Raw genomic sequence first — 24979 nt, forward strand, 5'->3', positions numbered from 1 at the left:
TGACGAAGTCGTCGTCCTCCTTGCTGCGCCCGATGTTGGACGACTCTCTCTCGGCACCGCCGGCAGACGTGCCCGTTCAGCGCCGCCTCGGACATCGCCGTTCGTCGCTCCCGAGGTTCATCGCCAAGCTCAGGGCAGTCCCTAGTGTTGCGGCCCCAAGCACAAGTAGGTATGACTTCCATGGCTCCCTCCGGCGGCGCCCATGCACTCACACCGACGGCTAGCACGCACACTTCACGCATGCACTAGCACTAGCCGACTCACGCACGCATGCACTGAAGCACTGGCACACTGCATCACCGCGCACCCATACAGCAGGGCACTTTCGTTCAAAAAAAAATTACAGCAGGGCACCCACGAGCCGCTCGGTCTGAACCGAGACAGAGGCAAGACGAGCCAAGCCTCCAAAAGCAGGCTCATTTGACCAGCGAGCCGAGCCGAGCTTAGCTCGTTCATGGCGAGTCAAAGGCGGGCTCGGATCAAGCTCGGCTCGGCTCGGCTCGTGTCCAACCCTAGATGTGGGTGGCAAAAAGTAGATGATACGAGCAAACCGGTCTTGTCCCTCATGTGTCTCAAGCTCTTACCCTCCACCTCGCCTACCTTGGTGGTTCCACCCGCAAAGAGCGGCTGCTAGCTAGATAGGGAGAGGCTTGAATGGAGAGGAACAATGAGAATATAAGACGAAAACAACATTTCTTTCTTTTTCTCGGAAAAAAACATTTCTTCTAAGCTAGAAAATCCGATTATTTTGTTTTTGTGGTGCTTCACCGTGGTGCCGACAAGCTAGAAAATTTGTTTCTGTGCTGCTTTAATGTGGTGCCGACAAGCTGTATAGTATTGACTCCATTGGTCTATACAAGACGAAAGAGGAAGATTTTTCTAATCGAGCTTGCCACTAATTCGTTTCTTTCTCAAGCTGAATTTCCCAAGGTGCCCCTGTTGACAGGAGGGCGGACCATGACCATTCCATCAGAGCGCGTCTGCACTAGCCTCCAAGACAAATATGTAGCCTGGCAATTCTCAGTGTAGTAGCGTAGTAGCTAGTACCGCTGTGATCCCTATAAAACAGTGCATGCACTGAGAGAAAATAATCAGAAGCTGTCAGCCTGTGACAGGAAGGGGGGAGGATCATGGCGAGTTCTCCTTCTTCCTTGCTACACGGAGTTGCGATCCTTGCTCTCATATGCTGCTCCTTGTCATGCTCGGCGGCGGCCGGAGGTAATTCATTTACTAAACTCGCAGCATCATAGATGCATCTTCTAGATTATTCATGTGAGTGGCAATGATGGATGGTTCATTATTATGCTTGCATGCAGATGTAGTTGCTCTCGACGGACGTCGTAATCAGTGGAAACCTCCGCCGACTCCGTTGCCAGGGAAGCAGCATACTCCGGTGAGTCCAGTCCCAACTCCGGCGACTCCGGTGCCAGGGAGACCGGTGACTCCAAATCCTCCAGTCTCTGTTCCTCCTCCACCGTCAACGCCCGTGCGCAGATACCCGGTGACCCCAAGTCCTTCAACCCCTATTTGTGTGCCGCGGCCTCCCCCGGTGCAGCGGGAGGTGTCGGCTCTTTCGCCGCACCGCAAGACCCTACAGAAGGCTGTTAAGAACGTGCTTTAATTAAGAAAGCACCAAATGCTACCGCTCAGACATATTTTCTATGTTATAGTACAAGAGGATTGTGTTGCTAATTAATTAAGGTAATAGATAATATGATATCAGTGTAGTACTCCCTCCGTTCCATAGTATAAGATGTTTTGACACTAGTATAGTGTAAAAAAGTTCTTATATTAGGGACCAAGGGATTAGTATTTACATACAGATTTTGTTTGGTGTACTGGTCATGAGTCATCTGAAGCTTCATTTCGCCAGCCCATGCAGCGCTGTGCATGCATGGCGACTATTCGTTTCTTCTATTTTTCTCGAACATTATGTTTTCATGCAGAGAGAGAGTGAGAGAGAGGAGACTGGAGAGACACACACTGAGCGAGAGAAAGAAACAAGATTATATGAAAGGGGATGTCTCTAATAGAAGGACAAGGACTAACAAATTACTCAGACTACCCATACTGGAAGTAATACAGATGGTAACATCACACTTATCTAGACAAAATAGATGACATGAAAAGTAATTAAGGATGAAGCTGGGACATGTAGTAAAATAGTTAGTTATTTATACTATGAGTAACATCACACATATCAAGACAAGATAAGTCTACAACTTAATAAATGAAGGGTTACATGGCACCACAGATATGTTACTCACCACTATAAAGATAGTAATATAGATTAGTAACATTTGCACCCCATTATGAGTATTCTCAAGTGAGAACCGGTGTTCTACAACATCTTTGAAAAAGAACACACGGGAAGGTCAGACCGTACATTAACACTACTTCTAAAAGGGGATTACGATGTTACATTTGCACTTTATAAACACCACGAAGTCAACATGTTTAAGACATAAATCTCCAATAAGGTGGCAGATCCCGTGTAACTCTTGCGGACAAGATCGTACAAGGATGCTTCGTTCATCCTCGGTAGCGTGTATGCCATACTGAGGTTGACGCCCTCGCCAAGTTGCCGCGATGGGGGCAAAATTGACAAATTTAATCTATGGACGAAATCAAATAACAGAATGAACTACCTGTGAAATTATTTCACGCGACTGACTTTTTTGTGTGACGCCCGACACGAAGGCGTCACACTACACTGTGCAACGCCTCACAGATATGCCCTACACGTCTGGCCAGCGTCGCACCCATGTGATCCGAAAATTACTAAGTCAGTGTGCAGCGGCTAGCTTCTAGGCGTTGCACTAGTGGTTGCTTCATTTTGTAGTGCAACCACTAGTGCAGCGCCTGAGAACTAGGCGCCACACTATACAATGCAGCGCCTAGCTTTTAGGCTCTGTACAATGACTTAGCAATTTTTAGACAGTCTGGGGTGCAACGCTGGCCAGGCGTGTAGTGCCTATCTGTGAGGCGTTGCACAGTATAGTGTGGCGTCTTCGTGTCGGGCGTCACACAAAAGAATCAGCCGCATGAAATAGTTTCACGAGCAGTTCATTCTATAATTTAATTTCGTTCACAGGTCAAATTTGTTAAATTTGCTCCATGATGGAGCCTGCGCGAGGGTTCTAGGTCTGCCACTTCCGGAATGGCATGATAGTCACGGGTCGTCAGCGTAGGCAAGAAGGCCTCGTGGTGCAGGGAAACCTCAACCCTCTTGCCTCCTTCTCCATTTTGTTTTCTTTTCTGGACTAATTTCTCCATCTTAGTCATCACCAAAGTATATTCTTTTAACGGTTGTGCTAATTCTCAGTCGACTAAGAATTAGTGAAGTCTCAGTCGACGAGATTAGCCATACAATTTGGTTGATCTGTGTTTCTCGCTGATGTATGTATTCCCGTTGTTCAAGATGTATTAGAGGCTGGCACCGGCTGAATGCCTTCCGCTACGTGGGCTATAGCCTCTTAACTTGCTTTCCTATCTGGCCTGTGGGCTACGGCTTCTGGTCCATTTTCATTTTTCTTTTTCTGTTTTTTTATCCTACGTAAATATTTTGTATTTTTTGTTTAGTGGGTTTTCTTCTTGTTTTTGTTAGGCTTGTGCGTACAGAAAGAAGCTTATTGGGAAGCTTACTTTTTATACACGTGTATTTATCTAGGTTTTATCCTTATTTTCTATTTCTTTTTTTCTCATTATGTGTATTTACCTTTTATATTGTTTTATTCAGCTGTTTTTACTTGTACTTCTACTTTTGCGTATTTTCATCTTTCTTCTTTTGAAAACAATGGAACATCTAAGTTTTTCAGAACATACACTTTGACACGCATGAACAATTTTTAGTCTCACTTGTTGTTGTCTTTTCCACATGGATTTTTGTTTATTTTCCATTCATGTATTAAAAAAAAGATTTTCATCGTGTCAATATGTCCTATTTTTTCTATGTTCGGTTGGTAGAGAAGAAGTTGGTTTTTCTTTTCATTTCCCCCCAAATAAATCTCGTGATCTGGATGCACAACTGGAATTATTGGGAACGACATGCAACTGCGAAAGGTTCAACATGACCACAACTGGGTTGGGGGTGTTCCAACATAGTTACAAATGGGGGTCATTTGTTTTGTCGAAGGGGGCGACGGCAAGAGAGAGGGGACCAACTGCATGTCCAGTTATAGTCACGCAACTGCATGTATCCCAAAATACTTGCAACTGGGGCATTTGTTTTATTAGAGGTGGCGGCGGCAAGAGATAGGGGCCAGTTGCATGCTCAAATGTAGTCATTGCAAATTCATGTCTTTAAACATGGTCGCAACTACATTGTCTTCTAACTTGTGTTCTAACCGGGCATTTGTTTTTGTCGGAGGGGGAGAGGTCCAGTTGCATGTCCCACACTAGCCATGCATCTGCATGTCTTTCTAACTTGGTTGCAACTCAACTTTAGTTTCGTCGAACAAGGAAGAGAGAGGGGACCAATTGCATGTCCAGTTATAGTCACGCAACTACATGTATCCCAAAATAGTTGCAACTTGGGCATTTATTTTGTCAGAGGTGGCGGCGGCAGGAGATAGGGGCTCAGTTGCTTGCTCAAATGTAGTCATTGCAACTGCATGTGTTTAAACATGGTCGCAACTGCATTGTCTTCTAACTTGTGTTCTAACTGGGGCCTTTGTTTTGTCGGAGGTCGAAGGCAAGAGAGGGGGCTAGTTGCATGCTCAACTGTGGTCAGACAGCTGCATGTCTTCCAAAATGCTTGCAACTGCATGTATTCTAACTTGGTTGCAACTTGATTTTTGTTTTGTCGTACGGGGAGAGGGGGTAGTTGCATGTCCCACACTACCCACGCAACTACACGTCCTCTAACTTGATTGCAATTTGGGGGCCTTTGTTTTGTCAAAGGGGGAAGCGACAAGAGAGGGGAGGGGGACAGTTGCATGCTCAACTGTAGTCACACAACTGCATGTCTTCCAACAAGGTCGCAACTGCACGTCTTCTAACTTTGTTGAACTGGACTTTCGTTTTGCCGAAGAGAGGGGCCAATTACATATCCCACACTAGGCACGCAACTACATGCCTTCTCAACTTGGTTGAAATTTGGAGCTCTTTGTTTTGTCGAAGGGGGCGGCGGGAAGAGAGAGGGGTCCAGTTGCATGTCCCACACGAGACACACAACTACATGCCTTCTCAACTTGGTTGCAGTTGAGGGCTTTTCTTTTCTCGGAGGGGGCGATGGCAAGGGATAGGGGGCCAGTTGCATGTCCAACTATAATCACGCGGCCGCAAATTTGCGGGTCCTTTGTTTTGTCAGAGGGGTGGCAACAAGATTGAGTGGGCTAGTTGCATGTCCAACTATAGTCACGCAACTACATATGTTCCAACATAGTTTCAAATGGGGGTCATTTGTTTTGTCGGAGGGGGCGACAACAAGAGAGAGGGGACCAATTGCATGTCCAACTATAGTTATGTAACTGCATGTATCCCAAAATAGTTGCAACTGGGGCATTTGTTTTGTCAGAGGGGGTGCCGGCAAGAGATAGGGGGGCCAGTTGCATGCTCAAATGTAGTCATTGCAACTACATGTCTTTAAACATGGTCGCAACTCCATGTCTTCTAACTTGGTTGCAACTTGACTTTTGTTTTTTCGGATGAGGAGAGGGCCAATTACATGTTCCACACTAGCCACGCAACTGCATATCTTCTAACTTGGTTGCAACTTGGCTTTTGTTTTATCGAATGAGGAGAGGGCCAGTTGCATGTTCCACACTAGCCACGCAACTGCATATCTTCTAACTTGGTTGCAGCTGGGGGCTTTGTTTTGTCAGAGAGGAAGGCGGATGCAACTGCATCGCTTCCATCATGATCGCGATAGCATGTCTTTTTTAACTTGGTTGCAACTCAACTTTAGTTTTGTCGAACGAGGAGAGGGGCCAGTTACGTTGCATGTCCCACAGTAGACATGCAACTTGCATGTCTTTCTAATTTGATTGCAGCTAGGGCCTTTGTTTTGTCGGAGGGGCGGCAACAAGAGAGAGTGGGGCCATTTTCTGCATGTGTTTTCCAGCATGGTCGCAACTTTACGTCTTCTAACTTGTGTTCTAACTGGCGCCTTTGTTTTGTCGGAGGGGACGGCGGTGAGAGAGGGGAGAAATTACATGCTCAATTATAGTCACGCAATTGCATGTCTTTCCAACTTTTGTTCTAACTGGGGCCTTTGTTTTGTCGGAGGGGTTGCCGCAAGAGAGAGGGGGGCAGTTGCATGCTCAAATGTAGTCACACAACTACATGTTTTTCCAAGATGCTTGCAACTGCATGTGTTCTAACTTGGTTGCAACTCGATTTTTGTTTTATCATACGGGGAGAGGGGCCAGTTGCATGTCCCACACTAGTCGTGCAACTGCATGTCCTCTAACTTGATTGCAATTGGGGGCCTTTGTTTTGTCGGAGGGGGCGGCTCCGAAAGAGAGGGCCAGTTGCATGCTCAACTGTATTCATGCAACTGCATGTCTTCCAGCATGGTCGCAACTCGACCTTCATTTTGTCGTACGTGAAGAGGTGGGCTAGTTGCATTTTTCACACTAGACACGCAAATGTATGTCTTTTAACTTGGTTGCAATTAGGGGCTTTGTTTTGTCGGAGGGGGCGGTGCCGACAGAGAGGGGCCAGTTGCAAGCTCAACTATAGTCACGCAACTGCATGTCTTTTTAGCATGGTCGCAACTCGGCTTTCATTTTGCCGTACGTGGAGAGGGGGCCAGTTGCATGTCCCACGCTAGGCATGCAATTGCAAGTGTCTCCAAACTGCAACTCTGTGATATTTTGTCATGGAAAAGGGGTAGTTGCATGTCTATCACTAGGCCCGCAACAGAGTGTTGCCCCCAACAGCAATTACATTCATTCTGCTGTGAGCTGACTAAGACTTAATTAAGTCTCAATCGACCGTGTCATATTCACACTCTATTATTAATTATGTTTCATTTCCTTTTCTATTTACTACTCTTTATTTTTATTTTTATCTCTATAAAGAGGTTTTTGGAAAGAAAAAAACATGCAAGAACAACCTACTCTCATGTCCGCACCTTATCTTGTTAGTATACCATTTATCAATATTTGGATGATGGGGAAATTATAAATAGACGAGTAAAACAATGCTTGGCCTAGCCCAACCCAAGAAACAAAATACTAGCTAAAAACCAACATATTTTTAATTGCACGAGCAATGTTTTTAAATAATATATTTTTTAAATTAAGTTGCATGATATTTTTTAAATACACGATTAATATTTAGAAAAATACACGCACATATTTATTTCTAAATATGACGACAATTGTTACAATTTTGGAAACAAAAAACAGAATGATAAAAATGTAAGTAAAAAATGAAAAGAAAAAAAATGAAAAACAAAAACCAGACAAAACAGATAGAAACTGCACGTACCACAGTTTTTCATTTCGAGACATACCTTCAGCAGCACCTAGTCGATGAGCAGCAGCGCCGAAGAAAAAAAAAACTACCTGAAATCGCTGGCCCAAGGTTGTTTCGATAGCACAAAGGCACAGCAAGCGATGGGGATATGAGCTGGACAATAAATAACAAAGGGGCGATGTGTTCTAGGAAAAAAATAAATGGATGACATCACACGATTGAGACTTTACGAAGTCTAAGTCGACTGAGACCTAAACAAACCCTTCTTTTAACCCTCCTGCCTCGCTATAGGCCACAACAACAGGCATATACACAGGTAAGCTCTCTTGGTAGCTTGATCGATTAGTACGCCGGGCTGGACGTACGTGCAAACGATCAAGCAGCTTGATCCGTTCTAGCCGTGCTAGGTTGCACGTGAAGCTACCTTGGCATGCACTAGCCAGGTACACGCACGTACACATGCGTGTAATTTGGCGGCCACGCGCTTGGTAGGTTGAATGAGAAACTTTTATCGGTGGCAAATGAGAAAACACACAGCACTCGAACAATCACAGCCGCGCGCATACTACGGTGGGATGACTTTGACTGCTGTACTCCAGCATGCGTGCTTAGAACAGGAAGGAAACTTGCCTTCCAGTGATCTGCGCACCTACGGTCCCTATAAAAGCGATGCGGATCGAGTCGAGGAGCAGCTGGGAGGACAGGGTACTCATCATGGCGCCTGCTACTTCTTCATCATCATCTTCTTCCATTGCACACCGCATCGCCCTCCTGGATATCATATGCTGCGCATGTTGGGTCTAACCCTAGCTAGCTTAAGATAACAGTGGGAAAAGAAGCAACGGAGGTAAACAAAGCACAGGAGACTTGGTTTTTCTGTTATTCTGGACTCACGAGTTCGCCAACAAACTCCAGATCGGGGGGATTTTATCCTTGGGCCTGTGAACACACACGACGCAGCCCACCTCCCCCACTCTCGCGCCTCACGATTCGCGGGAGCAACTAGTTAACGAGCGCTCCTTCGGAAGCCTTGCAACGATCAGCGCCACTTGGCGCTCTCAGCCATTCGCCACGTGTCGCGCTCTGGACGGTGCCTTCGGATTTTGTTTTTTTATTTTTCCGCACGCGTTTTTAGCTTTTTAAACGGTTTTTTTTCGGATTTTTCGACGTTTTGGTTTTCTTCCGGTCTTCCTTAGCTTTTCGATCAAAAAAAATTTGGAAAAAAAAATTTTACACGAAAAAAACGCATTTTTTCCTTTCGCAAAAGTCACGGTTTTTTTTCGCGATAGGCACGGTTGTACTTTAGCGAGTGTCACGACCGCGTCTTTCGAAAACGAAAAAAAAACGCATTTTTCGTTTTTCTTTTCTTTCGCGAGAATCACGGTTTTGCTTCCGCGAGAAGCACGGTTGTGCTTTCGCGAGAATCACGGCCGTGCCTCTCGGAAAAGGGAGAAACAAAACGCGTTTTCTATTTTTTTTTCTTTCGCGAGAGTCACGGTTTTGCTTCCACGAGAGGTACGGTTGTGCTTTCGCGAGAGTTACGGCCGTGCCTCTCAGAAAGGAAAAAAATACGTGTTTTCTGTTTTTTTTCTTTCGCGAGAGTCACGGTTTTGCTTCCGCGAGAGGCACGGATGTGTTTTCACGAGAGTCACGGCCGTGCCTCTCAGAAATGAAAAAAATACATGTTTTCTATTTTTTTTCCTTCCAAGAGTCACAGTTTTGCTTCCACGAAATGCACGGGCATGATTTTCGCGAGAGGCACGGGCGTGCCTCTTTCGGAAAGGGAAAAAAGCATGCTCCTGGTTTTGGTTTTTTCGCTCAGTTTTTTTCGTTCGGATTTTTTCATGAAAAAAACTTCGTCAAAACCTATCAATATGGGATCTAGTTTTGAAGATCTCGACGCGAGGAATCCAATAGTGAAAACGGTTCGAAATTTGGACGCACGGTTTAAAAGATAAAACGTTTTGAATAAACGGATCTACGAAAAAAGGAAAAACTTCCAGGTTGCGACAAGTGGCATGCTGCATGTGCGCCACTTGTCACGACCTCAAAAAGTGGAGTGTTCTTTGCAACGAGTACTCTTTAATTAGTGATTTCGACGATTCGCTTGCCCAGACCTGCACTACGACGGGTTCCAACGCGGCTGGCCCAACAGATCACGGCAACCGCAGCTCCTGGTGCCAACGGGCTATGACTCGTTCGCAAGCACGGACTCACAACACGCACACACGCACACGGTTTATTCCTAGCAGTGCATTGTCATGCTCCGCGGCGGCACAAGGTACGCCCGATCCAGCCGGCCGAGAGATTGTGGAAAATATGAGCAATTTACCAAATAATTTTATTAATAGAAATGTTAGATAAATCATGACTAATATAACAGGGATAAAACTAGTCATGTGATCTGACAGAGAGAAGATAAATAACATCTGCATATATGAACTGTAATCAAGCTTATCTAGAGAAGACAATGGGACGAGTTTCATATATGAAGTAGAATGTAACATATCTAGGGCAAACACCAGAGCAAGGAACTGTGGCAGGATCTCGAACAGAAAGGAGAGGAACACATACGGGACAGCAACAGCAACAGTAGCACTGTACTTGGGGTTGGTGTTCTCGCCAGCCATGTCGTCGAGGAGGTTGTCGACGTCGGGGAAGAAGTCGTCGTCGGGGAAGTAGTCGCCGGAACGTCCGTGACGAAGAAGTCAGTAGTCGCGCTGAGCGCTCCCCAAAAACCTTATCACTCTTCTCCGGCACAGGACTCAAAGAGATGCGATTTCGAAGGCCTACTGTCCCGACTCACGGTGCACGCCGCAAGACGGGATGAGGAAGACAGCAGCAGCTCAAAGATTGAAACCGGTGGCGAGAGGAAGAAGAACTTCTGGTGCGTCTTTCTAAGAGGAGCGACCTCCCTTTTATGGGCGCAAGAGAAGGAGGCGAGAGGCTGCGCCAGGAGATGAAGAGAACGATGGAGACGAAACGAACATGCAGCAGCCGCAGGGTGCAGCATTCGTATTCAATATCCACTACAACAAAAACTTTCAAACTCCCGGATGACCTTTTGTATACCCTAGTACTCCCTCCGTTTTATTGAAACGGAAGGAGTACGTGGCGGGCAGAGGAGGAGCGCGCGTAGATGTCCCTCTTGTCATCATGCTCATATAAGTGGGTAAAGAACCTCCCCTATAAGGAGGTCCAACTTCCATTAAACTAGCAATATGGAACTAAACTTTATTAGTATTCCTTACTTTGCACGAATGGGCTAAATGAGTCTCTAGAATTTATTTAGAAATTTCTGAAATAGTTATTGGGCTGTCTCAAAATAAATTAAATTCCAGCAGAGATGCTGCTCATACAGGCGTTGCATCTTTATTTTTACGGTATTGATTCTGTGCACACTTTCGAAATGGTGGCTAATGATGATCTTATATACTACTGTATGCATGGGAGATGTGTGTAGGTGCTCAGGGAGGAAGCCGTGTGCCTGTTCGTCCTCCGTCGCCACAGTTCCCATCGCCGAGGCGGCCCGGGCACGCACCGCTCCTCCACCGCCGCCGTCACCGCCGTAGAAGACAAGGGCGTTCGCACCGCATCGGAAGACACTACAGGTTGCTGACCGCTAGCTAGTTCTGAATTGAAGATGATACCAGACTTGTTTTGTCCTGGTGTATCGATGTGGGCAGCTGCTGGTATTAATAAGGCTTGGATGTGTAATTTTTACTTTTTATGTTTTTTGTACTATTTTAATAGTTGATGAATAGATCGTAGATTTTCTCGCAAAAACAACACGTGTGTGCATACCAGGTCTTAGTTGTACTTGCTCAATTCTAAAATAATTGAAGCTATGTATTCGTGAGCATCGCTTACGGACCGCATCCATTCACTCCAGTAAGCACATCACCAATGCGGATTTCTAAAATAGATATAGAGGGTGCTTGAATATGTTTTAGTCTCATGACTAAAAGTAGTGGGACTAAAACTTGCTAATGTCACCCATACTTGGATCCAAATACTAAAGAGACTAAAATCAAGTTAGTGAGCATTTATTATCCTCCAAACCCTCCAATTCAAAACTCGCCTGTGTTAAAGAGAGGAGTTAAATGGGGAGAGAGGACTAATCCACACTTTAGTAGGGGTACCCCTGACTAAAATATTTTAGTCTCAAGACTAGTTTTAGCCCCACTTTAGTCAGGGGTGCTTGGAACTTTAACCTCTTAAAAAGACTATTTTTAGTCAGACTAAAATAAGTCTCTTGGATCCAAGCACCCTCATAGTATCGTACGACGATAATGATATTGGAGCCGGTCATTCAATGCTAGTCATAAATGTCTGGCAACAAAGGCAAACAAACTTACTCCCTCCGTCACGGTTTAGAAGGCGCGCTTGGAAATTCTCTGGAATCTAGGTGGTTATCTATTGATTGTGAGATGAGCTGAAAAATATCATTCTCACTACGCATGCATATAAAAATAGTATATCGGAGTACTAATTAGCTATTAGATATAAATGTAATGCGCCCTAAACCTTATCTATTGTGGAAACACATGCAAATTTAACTGTGTCTTCTAAACTGTGACGAAGGAAGTAGACAAACTTCATGCAAATCTGACGGAATTAGTTTATGTTCAGACATATACTTAACATGAACTGAACAATATTTGGTCCGTTAAACTAATAACACCTAAAAAATACTAAACTAGCTTGTAGCGGATGGTGACCTCGTACGCGCGGCCAGGCTGGCCGGCGGAACCTCCGTCTTCGTCTTTGCTGTCATCGTTGTCGTTGGAGTGGTCTATGGAAGGGTGTGGAGGCGTGGTGGCCTTGCTTGGCCGCCTTCTGGCACTTGCGGAGGAACCGCTTCGCTTCCTCCTGCGACGTGCATAGGGCCATAGTGGCCAACTCTTACCGTGGCTGGGGAGTCCCCTGCCACCGGTCTCATGGATGGGTCCACTGCCAGCAGTACTGTGGCGGGGGAGGGGTACTGCAGGGCCCAAGAAAGCGACTGTAGCGGATTGTTTTTTTCTGAAACGGAGGCAAAGATTGCCTCATCTATTAATTAAGTAGAAGAGAATTGCCCAGTTAATTACGGAAAACCGGGCAAAAACCGGAACAACAAGGGCCGAGCCCACTCCCATAGACTGAAACATACATGGCAAAGCCCACCTTCCACGACGACATGTCGACCTGCGGACAGACAACGCAGTTCCGATTGCAATGTGGGTAGAGATGGCAAAGGTAGAGCTTCTAGTGGGACACACGGCTGGGCTTGTATGCACGAGTCACAACGCCAACCCACGTCTCTGCGGTACCCGGTAGGAACCCGTTCTGCTAGAATTACATTTTCGGTGAATGAGATCAATCTATTCCTCAGCTAGCTGAGTTTTAGCAAAACTAAAATACGTAATTTCGGTGAGAAAATTCGACGGGAGAAACATGTATGGTAATTAAGCTGATAATGTTTGTGCCGACGAGATGCATGATTGGGATAGCCGATAATGTTGACTTCCCTGGTTCGTACAAGACAGAAGAGGACGATCTTTGTCCTCATTACCTGTTGCTGTCACGACTCAAGACTGCTGACCCAATTGGAGACTTTGACCCTTACGCGTCTACACGAATCTCCAAGAGCAAGAATATACTATAGCAAGCAATCCTGACTGTACTAGTAAGAGTGCGCGTAGGTACCCTGCCGTAGTGCCACCGTTCTCCCTATATATGTGAAACAACGCATGCATGCACGTTCTACTCCTCCTTTTTTCCTTGGTACGAAGGGCTGCGATCCTTGCTCTCGTATGTTGCTCCCTGTCATGCCTGGCGGCTGACCGAGGTAATTAGTAAATTGCATCTGGATCACCGGCAGCAGCGATGCATCTTCTTTACACGTATATGTCAGGGATGCTGATTCACTCTTCATGCATGGGTGCAGTTGCTCTTGACGGAGGCCGAGAACCAGGGACTCCTCCGTCGCCGGTGCACGGGCCAACAGTGGACACTCCAGGTCCTGGATTCCCTGTTCCTAGGATTCCTGGGCCATGTCCTTCAACCCCTATTCATACACCGCCGCCACCCGTTTATGGGAACCCAGTGACTCCAACTCCTTCAGTGCCCATTCCACCGCCGCCCATTCTGGTGCCCGGGAACCCGCTGGTGACTCTAATTCCTTCAGTCTCTACTCCTTACTGCCCCCATGCGGGTGACGGTGAGCACGCCATGTTATTCAATCCCTATTCCATGTGCCGCGAGTGCCGGATATGTCGGCACCGACACCAAACCGCAAGACACTGCAGCATCTTGTTAAGAACATCCGTTGATTACGCATGAAACACTTTCACTCCTATATCTATTGTGTGTTATCTGTTACGTATGATCAATGATGTTGCTAGTTAATTGAGGCTGTAATAGTTGCACTAATAAAAATATGACATCGCCTCATTGTAATCTTATAAATTCAGGTGTGATTCAACTTTTTGTGAAATATATATGGCATCCCAGTAAGTCCAGTCCAAAAGCTTTTCACATACTTTGTATGTTTTATTGTTTCTAGAATGTAAACCGATAACACCCTTACATTTGGTTTTCATTACTTTTAGTTGTTTTTACATCTATTTATTTATGTCTTTGCTTAACAAGATTAATGTGTCATCCCTATGTGAGAGATGTTGCAGATGCTTGTAGCAGCAGTTGCGGTGTGGCTACTTGCAATACCTGGTGGCCAGACTACAATAGTGTGCTTGCAGCATACGTCGGTGGTGGTGACTGACGGCGTGCTTGCAGCTGTGGGCTTTGGTGTTCTTTTTTGGAGCACCTGTTCTCTTTGGTTGATGAAAAAGAGAGGCGAGGGGATAGAGATGCGACCTAGAAGACACGGGGGCATATGGCAGATAGCCAAGACAGTTAACGCTTACGTATAATCAGACACCCAATTTTAATCGTTTGGCGCTGCCATCCCCAAAGGTGAATCGGTCCATTTCAAAAAAAAAAGTTGAATCGGTTGGCTACTCGACTGTTCATCTCAGTACCATAGAGGCCTCCCAATATTTTCCCTCTCATCACTGTGGTCCGATTGTCTCCATCAGCCAAATCCCATGCGTGGATCCGGCCACAACGGGGTTCTGCTGCACCGGAACAGCTTGTGTGACGGTGGCGTGGCGTGGCGTTCTTTCATATGTGTCGTTGGTGCTCCTAGATTTTTTTTTCCAACCGGGCTCTCACCCCTTTCCATTAATTTTTCAATCAACGGAAATACAACAGTTTGTAGCCAAATCTGTCTAGCAGTACAACCACCACACCTAACATAATGAAGCAAAACGCCCAGAGCGCAGATGAAACCGAAAGGGGAGAGCGAGTTGGCGCATCGTCAGGAAACCCACCGCAGGATGATTCTGGAACGAACCATCCGCCATGGGACGAAAACCTGACGACACAAACAGCCATAGCTCAATCTAAGAACCCAAAAAGTCCCAGGATAATGCAAGCTGGAACATTACTGTAACTAAACGGAGTATAACTAGGAGACAAAAGACCCAGCAGGCATCCAACCCCAGTGGGAGATGACTAAGCAAAAGACTTCATCATCCAATCTGGATCCCCTCATTGTCTCCTAAGAGGAGCCTGCCTCGAGGAAACGATCTGTCCGCCAGAGCAGCAGCCGCATGTGCTAGCCTCTTCACTCCGGCCTGAAGCTTCTCCCTATCTTCTCCCTTAAGCAGACCTGCCCAGTACAACAAAAACGAACAGGAAGTGAAGACAGCCTCTAAAGGCGAACGAACAGTATGATTATCAAAGGTAACTTTATTGCGGAGTATCCAAATCCCCCAGCATATCGCAGCAATAATCATCATATAAAAATGATTTCCGCCTGGAAAGAACTTATAGAGCCAAGCGAAACTTTGCCAAAGCGAGCGGGGGCAACATGACGCCCCAGCCGTCATGCCCAGCACCCCCCAAACTGAACGGGCAAGCGAGCATGTGAAAAACAAATGATTCGCTATTTCCATGTTAGTGCAAAAGGAGCACATGGGATTCCCAGGCCAGTTCCTCGCACGCATATTGTCACGAGTAAGAACTGCATTCTGGAACAACTGCCAAAGAAAGATCTTAATTTTCAGAGGAATAGATGCTTTCCACACCATCTTATAATTAGGGCCTGATAGATCTTTTTCCAACCATTTGTATAATGATTTAGTAGTAAATTTCCCTTTGTTGCCCCAGGCCCACAGAACTTTATCTGAGGAGGTGTTCAACGAGAGTTTTCTAGCTTCCGTAACCATCCAGTCCCACTGTTCTCCCAACACCCCAACCAATCTACGCCTAAAGCCAAGGACATAATTATTTGCCACCCAGGATGCAACAGTGCAATCCTGCTCCTGACATGTACCAAACAAATCAGGAAAGTGATTTTTTAACACAATATTCTCGATCCACTGGTCATGCCAGACCCTAGCAAGGTTTCCACTCTCGATCACAATTTTTCTACCCGCCATATATGAGTCCTTGACTTTCATAATCGCTTTCCAACAGGGGGAATCTGAAAAGCGACTCTGTACGTTAGCCACAGTTTTGTTCCTGAGGTAGCGAGCTTTGACTATACGTTGCCAAAGCCCATCTCTCGTATCTAATTTCCACCACCACTTAGCTAATAAGGCAACATTTTGCTTATGGAGATCTTTAATACCTAGCCCTCCTATTTTTTTCGATCGGCAAACTCTTGATCACTTAACCATATGGTAACCACGTTTCTTATTTTTTCTCCTCCAAAAGAAACGTCTACGATGTTTATCAAGCTTCTCAATGAAAGTCTTATTGAAAAGGAACATTGACATGAGGAAGGAGGGAATTCCATCCAAACTAGATCCTAACAGCGTCAATCTGGCTCCAGAAGATGCCGCATAAGCTACCCAGGCATCAAGCTTTTTGATAATTTTACCATCAAGGAAGTCCAGATCCGCATTCCTGAGAGCAGAATATGTAACGGGGACTCCCAGATATTTCATAGGCAGAGTGCCCACTTGACAACCAAACATATTAGCATAAACCAAGTCAGTATCATTATCTCCCCCGATACTGAAAATCTCACTCTTTTCAAAGTTAATCTTAAGCCCTGACATAAGTTCGAAAAGATATAGCAAGAGTTTGATATTAACAGCTTTGTCAATGTCATGCTCAAAACAAAGAACCGTGTCATCTGCATACTGGAGGATACTAACACCATTTTCAATAAGATCAGCAGCTAATCCTTTAATGAGACCATTCTTTTGAGCAGCGAGAACCATTTTGGTCAAGCAATCAGCCGCAATATTGAACAAGAAAGGAGAGTGAGGATCCCCCTGCCTCACCCCCTTGGCACTTTGGATGTACGGTCCCACCTCGTCGTTAATCTTGACACTAATCGTGCCATCTTTTAGGATTTGAGAGACCCATCCACACCACTTAGAGTTAAAACCACGCTTCTTATGACAATCAAGCAAGAATTCCCAATTGACTTTATCGTAAGCTTTCTCGAAATCAAGTTTAAGGACCACTCCCACTTGTTTTTTGACATGGGTATAGTGCAGAATTTCGTGGAGGGATAGGATTCCATCCACTATGTGTTTCCCCTTAATAAAAGCATTTTGCTGGATACTAAACAGTTTATGCACATATTTGCTAGCCCTAATATCCATAGCTTTGGTGAGCAGTTTGTAAGGGCAACGGAGAAGACAAATAGGTCTATACTGCCGAATACTTTTAGCATCTGACGACTTAGGCAACAAAGTAATGATGCCATAGTTAAGTCTTCGAACATCTAGCTTGCCTGCATGAAACCATTCGAACAAGCATAGGAGATCACTGGCCACCACCTCCCAGCAGTGTTGATAAAATTCAGCAGGAATATCATCTGGACCAGGGGCACGGTTAGATTTCATGTCGAACAGAGCATTTTTTATTTCCTCCAACGAGAAAGGACGGGTCAAGTCCTCGTTGTCCGCTGGAGAAATCAACTCGTCCTGAGACCACAAAGTGGCATCAATCTGACACATGTTGCCAGGAGCCGGACCAAACAGGGTTTTATAATACTCAGTGGCATGGGCAAGTAAATTTTTAGTACCTTCAATAAGAGTGGACCCACACTCCAGGGAAATCATGGAATTTTTTCTACGACGACCATTCGCCACTTTATGAAAAAAATCAGTGTTGTTGTCCCCTTTCAATAACCACCTCTCATTAGAGAGTTGATGCCAGTGGAGTTCTTCTTCCACGTACATATTATTCAGCTCAACTAGAATATCCAACTTCCTAGTATAAGCGTCCCCGCATAAACCATCAGTTTCTTCCAGTTTCTCAACCTCCTGCAATTCAAGCTTAATAATGTTCTTCCTAATCTTGTTATGACCAAACAAATTGGAGCCCCAGCCCTTAAAGAATTTCTTAATTCTCTTAAGCTTAATATTCAAGGAATCGATGGGGTTTAAAGTATACACTGGCTTAGTCCAAATCTCAGCAACCAGAGGGAGAAAGTCTGGATTACTGAGCCAGGCGTTATCAAACTTAAAGCATCTGCTACCCGGCGATCTAGATGAGGCATTCCCACCATCAACCAACAAAGGATTGTGGTCTGATATTTCTTTTGTCAACTTATAAACAGAAGCGAGAGGATATAAATCTTCCCAGTCAGGAGACATGAGAACTCTATCAAGTTTTTCTAGAGTCGGGTTTTTTTGTTTATTGGACCAGGTGTAACAACCACTAGTCATATAAATCTCTCTCAACCCAAGCAGGTGTATAACGGAGTTGAACACATCCGAGAAATGGGACATAGATGTTTTTTTGTTTTTTCCCCACAATGTCTAATGATATTAAAATCTCCCCCAACTAGATACAGAATGTTTGTACTGTGACACATAGATGACAGTTCCGCAATGAATTCAGGTTTCTGTTCATCATGTGCCACACCATAAACAATCATCAAAGCCCAGCTACAGTTCTTGCTCTTATCGAACAGGGTCAACTGTAGGATGTATTTACCACACTTGGTCATAAGGATATCAAACTTATCCTTGCTAATACCACACAGGATGCCACCTGATTTCCCCCTAGAGGGATTCCACTCCCAACGAAATTTATGATTCGGATCAATCTGTCTGAAAAATGCAGGATTATATACCTTCTTCATAGTCTCTTGAAGGCCAATGAAATCTAAAGCATTGACATTGATCATGTCAATCAGGCAGGTGGACATACCTTTTTTTCCCACTCCTCTACAATTCCAAAAAACCCCTTTCATTTGTATCTTTCAGGTTTTCCTCTCGCTCTGGTAGGTCTGCCAGGATCCATAGCAGCCCTACCCATCTCGTTATTATGTTGACTTCTAGTCACAGGTCTACTGGACTTGTTAGGGGATATAACTATCACCGATTTCCTGCGATGATTTTTCTTTCTTTTGTTTTTAGACTAAACCAGGATAAATGGTTCGTCCATATTTCCACTATCATCATCCCATGTTAAAGAGAGGGGCACATCATTACCCAATCCATCATTGACAGTTATTTTCTGTGAATTAGCATCAATTTTTTCATGCAACAAATTTCTAGAGATTTCTAATTCACGCAGGATATCAACAGTAACAAAGTCATCATCAAGGATTTGCACTCCCATCAGAGCACCATGCAATATAATAGCAGAATCAGATAAGGCAGAGAATTGATTTTTTGACTCAGACATATCCATACCTTCCAAATTACGCTTCCTCATTCTGTTTGCCGCCACATTCTCCACCCTCTCCAGCTTCTGCTTCTGTCTGTGTGGAACTTCCTTTTCACAACTCATGCAGTCATGGATTGGTGATCCGGAAGGAGATTCAACTGTATAGACACTACAGTTTTCTCCCCCTTCCACAGTTCCCTCCTCAAGAGGCATAATATGTGGAAGAGAAGGCCAAACCACATAGTCTGACAAAGGAGGAAAAGCATTCCCATAAGTACATTCATCACGATACACAAACAAAGGTGAGGGAGGAATAGGAGTAATCATCCCCCAAGCACCTTTATGTATGCTGTTCACATTGCTGTGATATTCATTTCTTTCATCTCTATCCAGATCTTCAGTCATTTTGTCACAGAAACTTTTATCAGATTGAGAGCCACAATAAGATATTTTTTCAGCTGCATGTTCTCTGGCCATAGTCTCAATCAGAAGCTCTGTGGTGTTACCTTCCTCACTATCCTCCTCTTCTTCACTCTCAACTACTGCAGGAAGCCTTTGTATTCCCTTATCATAGTTCTGGGGGGGGGGGGAATTACCAGTCATGGAAGCACTAGTCTCCCCCTGCCCCGTTGAAGAAGCAGGATATGAATCCATCCTTGCTTTCTTGGGGACAGAAGGTGATGCACTGCTGTCCACAGCAGTATAGGCTTGACTTTTCCCAGCACCCATAGTCACAACTTTTTCAACTTCATAAAATAAATCATATATTTGCTCTCCCAGCACTCCTTCAGCTGAAGGGGGGATTTTCTCAACATCTATGCAGCCAAGAAGAATTCTAGCATACTCTGGTTTATGCACAGTCGATTCATCCACCTCTAATGTAATCCCCACTAGAGCCCCGGCATAAGCCACATGTTCAGTGCACCTTTTCTCTATGGGAATGTTGCGAACCCTAACCCACGCTTTTTCCAGCATGCCTTTAGCTCCAATCGAAGCGGTCCAAGGAGTAATGCATACCACAATATTCCCCTCTTTCAGCGGCAAGCGTTTCCCATAACAGCATGCTCTCTCAACTTCACTAGCATTAGGAAATCGCATCACATATTGAGCAGGGCCAATAGAGCGGGCAGTACAACGCCATTTCTTTTTCCCAGGTTTTTTTGGCAAATATAGCATTAAATTCCTGCTCAATATCCTTAACAGTAGCATCCCCTTCAACTACAGTAATCACCACATTATTGGTTTTTTCCACACTATGCTTAGCTGCACACATATCAGGTATATAAAAGAAACCCTGACCAGGAGATTGAAAACCACACATGAAGGGGGTACACTCCCAAGGCCTCAGAACTTGGCAAAGTTGAGCCATATGACCTAGTTTGTTGCACTTATCACAGCGAATGGTAGGGCAACGAGGAGCGAAATGACCTGGGAGGGAGCAATTGATGCAGAGCTCGGTGTTGCCCTTGGTCGCCACATGCCCAGATGTTGGTGGTGGAGGTGGTTCCTTGGCGCCTGCCATCTTCTCCTTGCTCGAATCACTCATGGCCTGAGCAGCAGCTTCCCATCTGTCCGCAACTTCACCACCACCAGATCTCGAATTTCCCGACGTCGCCGATGGCGGATCTGGCCGCTGCCATACCATATGACGAGACTGGTTTGGCAGCGGAGCCTTGCGACCGCCACCGAATCCACCCCGCGCAGTGTTGTCGCGCCATCCGCCAGATCTCCCCCCGCCACGGTCACCCATCACGGTGCGCGGCACGCTCCCTGCCCGCTCAGCCCCAGCAACTTGGGCGAAGGATCGAACGTCGCCGCCGGCCTTGCCCCTCCACCAGCCAAAGGAATCAGGAGGGGATGGATTGGGGATGCAAACCCTAGGACGCTCCCATAGGTGCTTGAAGAGAGGAGCGAGGTGTGCGTCTCGCGTAGTTGGGGTAGGTGGGGAAAGTGAAGCAGCTCCCCTCGCCTCCTCCGCACTAGAAGGCTCCACGCCAGATCCGGTGCTGGGTCCCGCCTGGCGGTCAGGTGGCCATGGAGAAGTTCCCACGCGTCCTGCCGCCATTAGCGGATGGTTGGTGAGGTACGGGGCCACCCCGGGCCGGTCCACGCTCGCCTGAATCTTTGTACGCCCCTCGTGCACCGCGCCATGGACCTTGCACGTCTCCGGAGATCGCGCCCGAATGTCGCCGACGTCGATGAACTCCCCCGCCCGGAGAAAATGTCGCCGACGTCGATGAACTCCCCCGCCCGGAGAAAATGCGCATCCACCGTGACTCCGCGGTCATCGATCAGAATAATACGGAGAGCATCCCGCCGGAGCACCAGCTCGCCGTCATAGAACGTGAGCGAGCGCAGCTGCAGATCGGCAGCCTACAAAACACGCCATCTCTCGTCAGGTGTGTCGTCCTGTGTGTCGCGTGAGCACGACGCGCGGTGCGCCATCTCCGGTGCTCCTAGATGGGGACGGAGGAGGGGCGGTACGACAATGCTCGCAGCCAGGTGGTGGCACGCCCATGCTCCGGCCATCAGTGGTCAGCGTGTTGTGTGTCGCCTCCTTCCATGGTATCGTGGACTCAAACGCACAGCTGGAGCTAGTCTCCGGCAGTTACTATCGTCAGAAAGAAATTTTTGTCCAAATGCTGACCGAGGGTCGATGACTTTGACCATGGGAGTCGTCGTAGCTCTCCATCAAAAGGAATCTTCCGCGCAGGAGCTAAGCAAGCAGTGAACTTACAACCTTCTCTGCGCATGTATATATAAACTACTGAGGTTATGCTCCTAACGGAAGGCAAACTGGCCGCTTGCACAAGTCTGTGGCACTCTTCATCTCCTGCCATGGCACGTTCCTTGGCAATCCTCGTTATCATATTCATATGCTGCTCCGTGCCATGCTCAATGGCCAAACAAGGTTAGTACTTAGTAGTTAATCAGGTTAATGCATGTTTCGTGCACTAGCTCTTATATTCTAGGCCCGGGTTCATCCAAGCATTAGCACTTGTATAGTCGTATATAAATTTATGGTGCGCATATACGTAGTTCATCTAGATGGAAGCCGTCCGAGTTTTGGTCCTCCGTCACCGCAGGGTGCGAACTCGCATGGCTGTGTTATTAAATGCAATAACGGGCGTCCAGACACCACATCTCCGACGACGGCAGCCCTTACACCGCACCGCAAGACCCTGCAGCAGGCTATTCTAGATTGATATGTGTATATATGACACATGCAAGTGTTCCGCTAGAGTCTTGGAAAGTTTACCATTGACTATTGCGTACACTTTTTGTCAGGGGTGTCTGGAAATGATTACGAAGATGGTGTATGCCAGTAAATAAATATGAGGATGGTTGTACTGTTTTTATATATTATATAATTGTGAACTCTAATTAATCAGTGTATTGCATGAATAAACTGTCTATTTAGTGCTCCAAAATCCATATAGTAGGAAGCCATATGGAATATGGAGCCAAGTGCAGATTTTTGGTCCCCGAGCTCCAAAAAAATTAAAAAGCATATTTGAAAGTTTCAGAAAAATCTGAAAAAAATCCATGGAACTCATGTGTGTTCCCATGAACATGTGGAATTTCGTTTAAAAATATTGCGATGTGTAGGCTGAAAAAACAATTCCGGCCCAACAACAAAATAAAGGGACCATTTGTGAAGTATGTATTTGCAACCCAATTGACCGGGACGACTTTGAACATTGCTAGAACCAAAACAGAATCTGCCTACCAATCTGGTCCTAACCACCCCCTATAAAAAAAAAGCAACCCACAATCGAAGAGCACAGCCATATATACTCATTGATTGAGCAGCTCTGGACAGGATCGATCATGGCGCACTCTTCTTCCTTGGTATGCTGTTCCTTGGCAAGCTCAGCGGCGGCTCAAGGTACGAGAGTGGTTCCGGCTACGCCTTGCTTCCCATATGCATGCACACGTACTTCCAGTTTACCGAATCCTGATTATTTGCAGGTGCTCCTCGCGGAAACCGTGTGCAGGGTGCTGCTCAGCGATGTGATGCCCACTAGCTCGTTCTGAATTCAATATAGGATCGACATGTCTAATTTGTCTTAGTCACGGATTCCGCTTTTGCATGAACTCAGAAAGCAGGTTATGGTACTCTCGGATCACCGTAAGTCAGCTGGCAGTTCTGCACTTGTTTTCACACTCGAAAGATTTCCTTTTTCCTAATGCAACCACCAGCTGGCTTATGGTTATTAGAGAGTATTACGGACTAGCCCATAAGGACGAACTAGGGAGGAAGTCCCTAGCCGAGGGGTTTTTCACCCAAATATAATTCTCTTGAAATTTCTTGAACTTTCAACGAGCTTTTCGGAATCTTCCGAAACTTTCCATAGAATAAAACTTTTCCGGACACATATCATACATTTCTGGAATTCCTGAAACTCTTATGAGAACATCCGAAACACTCCTGGAACTATTTGAAACACTTTCCGTGCTCATTATCCGATTTTCTAGTTCTCATAAATATTACTAGTCGCTAAGTGTGCTATCCTACAGGTTCGGAAATAAGTGGACATGACCTAGAACACTTTCGGGTCAATAGTTACTAGTGGGGTCCTGACATGCTTGTTAACTCTCACATATATACGAAATTCCCGAGCGAACCTTTTGTTCCCGAATACCATTTCCTTTGCTTCGTGATACTTTACTGTCGGTACTAGAACAGGTAGATCTCGGGTATGGGGCCCGAGCTGTGGATCTTGGGTCGATGGGTAACAGGAGACAATATTTACCCAGGTTCGGGCCCTCTAGAAGAGCTAAAACCCTATGTCCTGCTCTGATTGTATTGATGACGATGTATCAAGTACATGCTTCATCTACCTCGAGATCATATATTGTGTCCTAACCCTAAGGTGAATAATGAATGTATCTCTACGGACTAAACCCCTCATCTTATATAGGCACTGGGGTACCTAAGGTTGCTTGCTAGAGAAACGCATGCCAATAGCCGAAGCAATCCTTGGTGTACACGCTAAGTCTCCGGTAGAGTCCATCTTCACCATGCCAGGAATCGAGATTTCCGGAGTCCTTCCTTATGAGATTGGTGGTCCATAAGCTCACCCATCTTATAAGATCCCTTAGTCTAGGACACCATCAGCAGGATCGCCACGGCTGATGTCGCTTTTGATCTACATGCAGGCTATTAGGATACTAATAGTATCTCCTGTAATTTGGTTAGGGTTACACCGCAGCCTTTTGCTGCTTGGCTTCCTGCTGAGCCTTTTGCTGACAGTATTCTGGACTAAGGGGTACCAAACTAGTTGTCCCGCCGAGATCTGCCGGTTTTAATGACTCTATTATAGTATCATCATTATCTCCTTTTGCACAGGTAAAAGTGACCCATGAATACCCGAGGTGAGATACTATCAATCCGGTAGGAGGTACAAGCAAGTCTCCAATCTATGCACCTGCACAAACAATCAAACACTTACACCCAACGCGATAAATGGGTTGTCAATCCCTTCACGGTAAATTGCAAAGGTAAGATCTGATAGAGATAGGTATAAAAGATTGCTAAAACGTCAAAAGAAATAAAAATAAATAAATTGTAGCAAGATATTTTTGGTATTTTTTATTTATAGATCTGAAAATATATGGCAGAAAATAGACATGGGGGGCATAGGTTTCACTGGAGGCTTCTCTCTTGAAGGCAAATAATACGATGGGTGAACCAATTACTGTCAAGCAATTGATAGAAAAGTGCAAAGTTATAATGATATCCAAGGCAATGATTGTGCATATAGGCATCATGTTCGTGTCAAGTAGACCGACTTCTGCCTGCATCTACTACTATTACTCTACACATCGACCGCTATCTAGCATGCATCCAGAGTATTAAGTTCAT

At 45.6% G+C, this 24979-nt stretch overlaps 1 protein-coding gene and 3 long non-coding RNA genes across 5 annotated transcripts; 3 read left to right on the forward strand and 1 right to left on the reverse strand.

Annotated features, from left to right (window-relative positions):
* The first annotated feature begins 1006 nt into the window (after positions 1-1006).
* LOC125547523 (uncharacterized) lies at positions 1007-1838 on the forward strand. Its single transcript, XR_015599479.1, has 2 exons — positions 1007-1218; positions 1317-1838. It is a non-coding gene; the product is annotated as an uncharacterized LOC125547523 (long non-coding RNA).
* Positions 1839-13166: 11328 nt separating this feature from the next.
* On the forward strand, positions 13167-13923 carry LOC125547525 (uncharacterized). The gene is made up of 2 exons (XR_007300699.2): positions 13167-13255; positions 13355-13923. It is a non-coding gene; the product is annotated as an uncharacterized LOC125547525 (long non-coding RNA).
* A 1076-nt stretch (positions 13924-14999) lies between these two features.
* Positions 15000-21041, reverse strand: LOC147977619 (uncharacterized). Of its 2 annotated transcripts, XM_087516408.1 has the most exons (3): positions 20539-21041; positions 19137-19355; positions 15000-15139 (listed from the first exon to the last, which is right to left on the reverse strand). In XM_087516408.1, the coding sequence occupies exons 1-3, from the start codon at positions 20858-20860 to the stop codon at positions 15000-15002; spliced, it is 681 nt and encodes a 226-aa protein (XP_087372534.1). In that variant the 5' UTR covers positions 20861-21041. The 2 variants fall into 2 exon arrangements, with proteins under 2 accessions (XP_087372534.1, XP_087372533.1); XM_087516407.1 differs by having other exon boundaries at positions 19137-20587.
* Positions 21042-21656: 615 nt separating this feature from the next.
* On the forward strand, positions 21657-23097 carry LOC125528838 (uncharacterized). The gene is made up of 3 exons (XR_007292481.2): positions 21657-22021; positions 22150-22999; positions 23083-23097. It is a non-coding gene; the product is annotated as an uncharacterized LOC125528838 (long non-coding RNA).
* Positions 23098-24979: the final 1882 nt, after the last annotated feature.

This window comes from Triticum urartu, chromosome 3A (genome assembly GCF_056163025.1).
Source record: "Triticum urartu cultivar PI428250 chromosome 3A, HENAU_Tu73, whole genome shotgun sequence".
In the NCBI taxonomy this organism is placed as follows: Eukaryota; Viridiplantae; Streptophyta; class Magnoliopsida; order Poales; family Poaceae; genus Triticum; species Triticum urartu.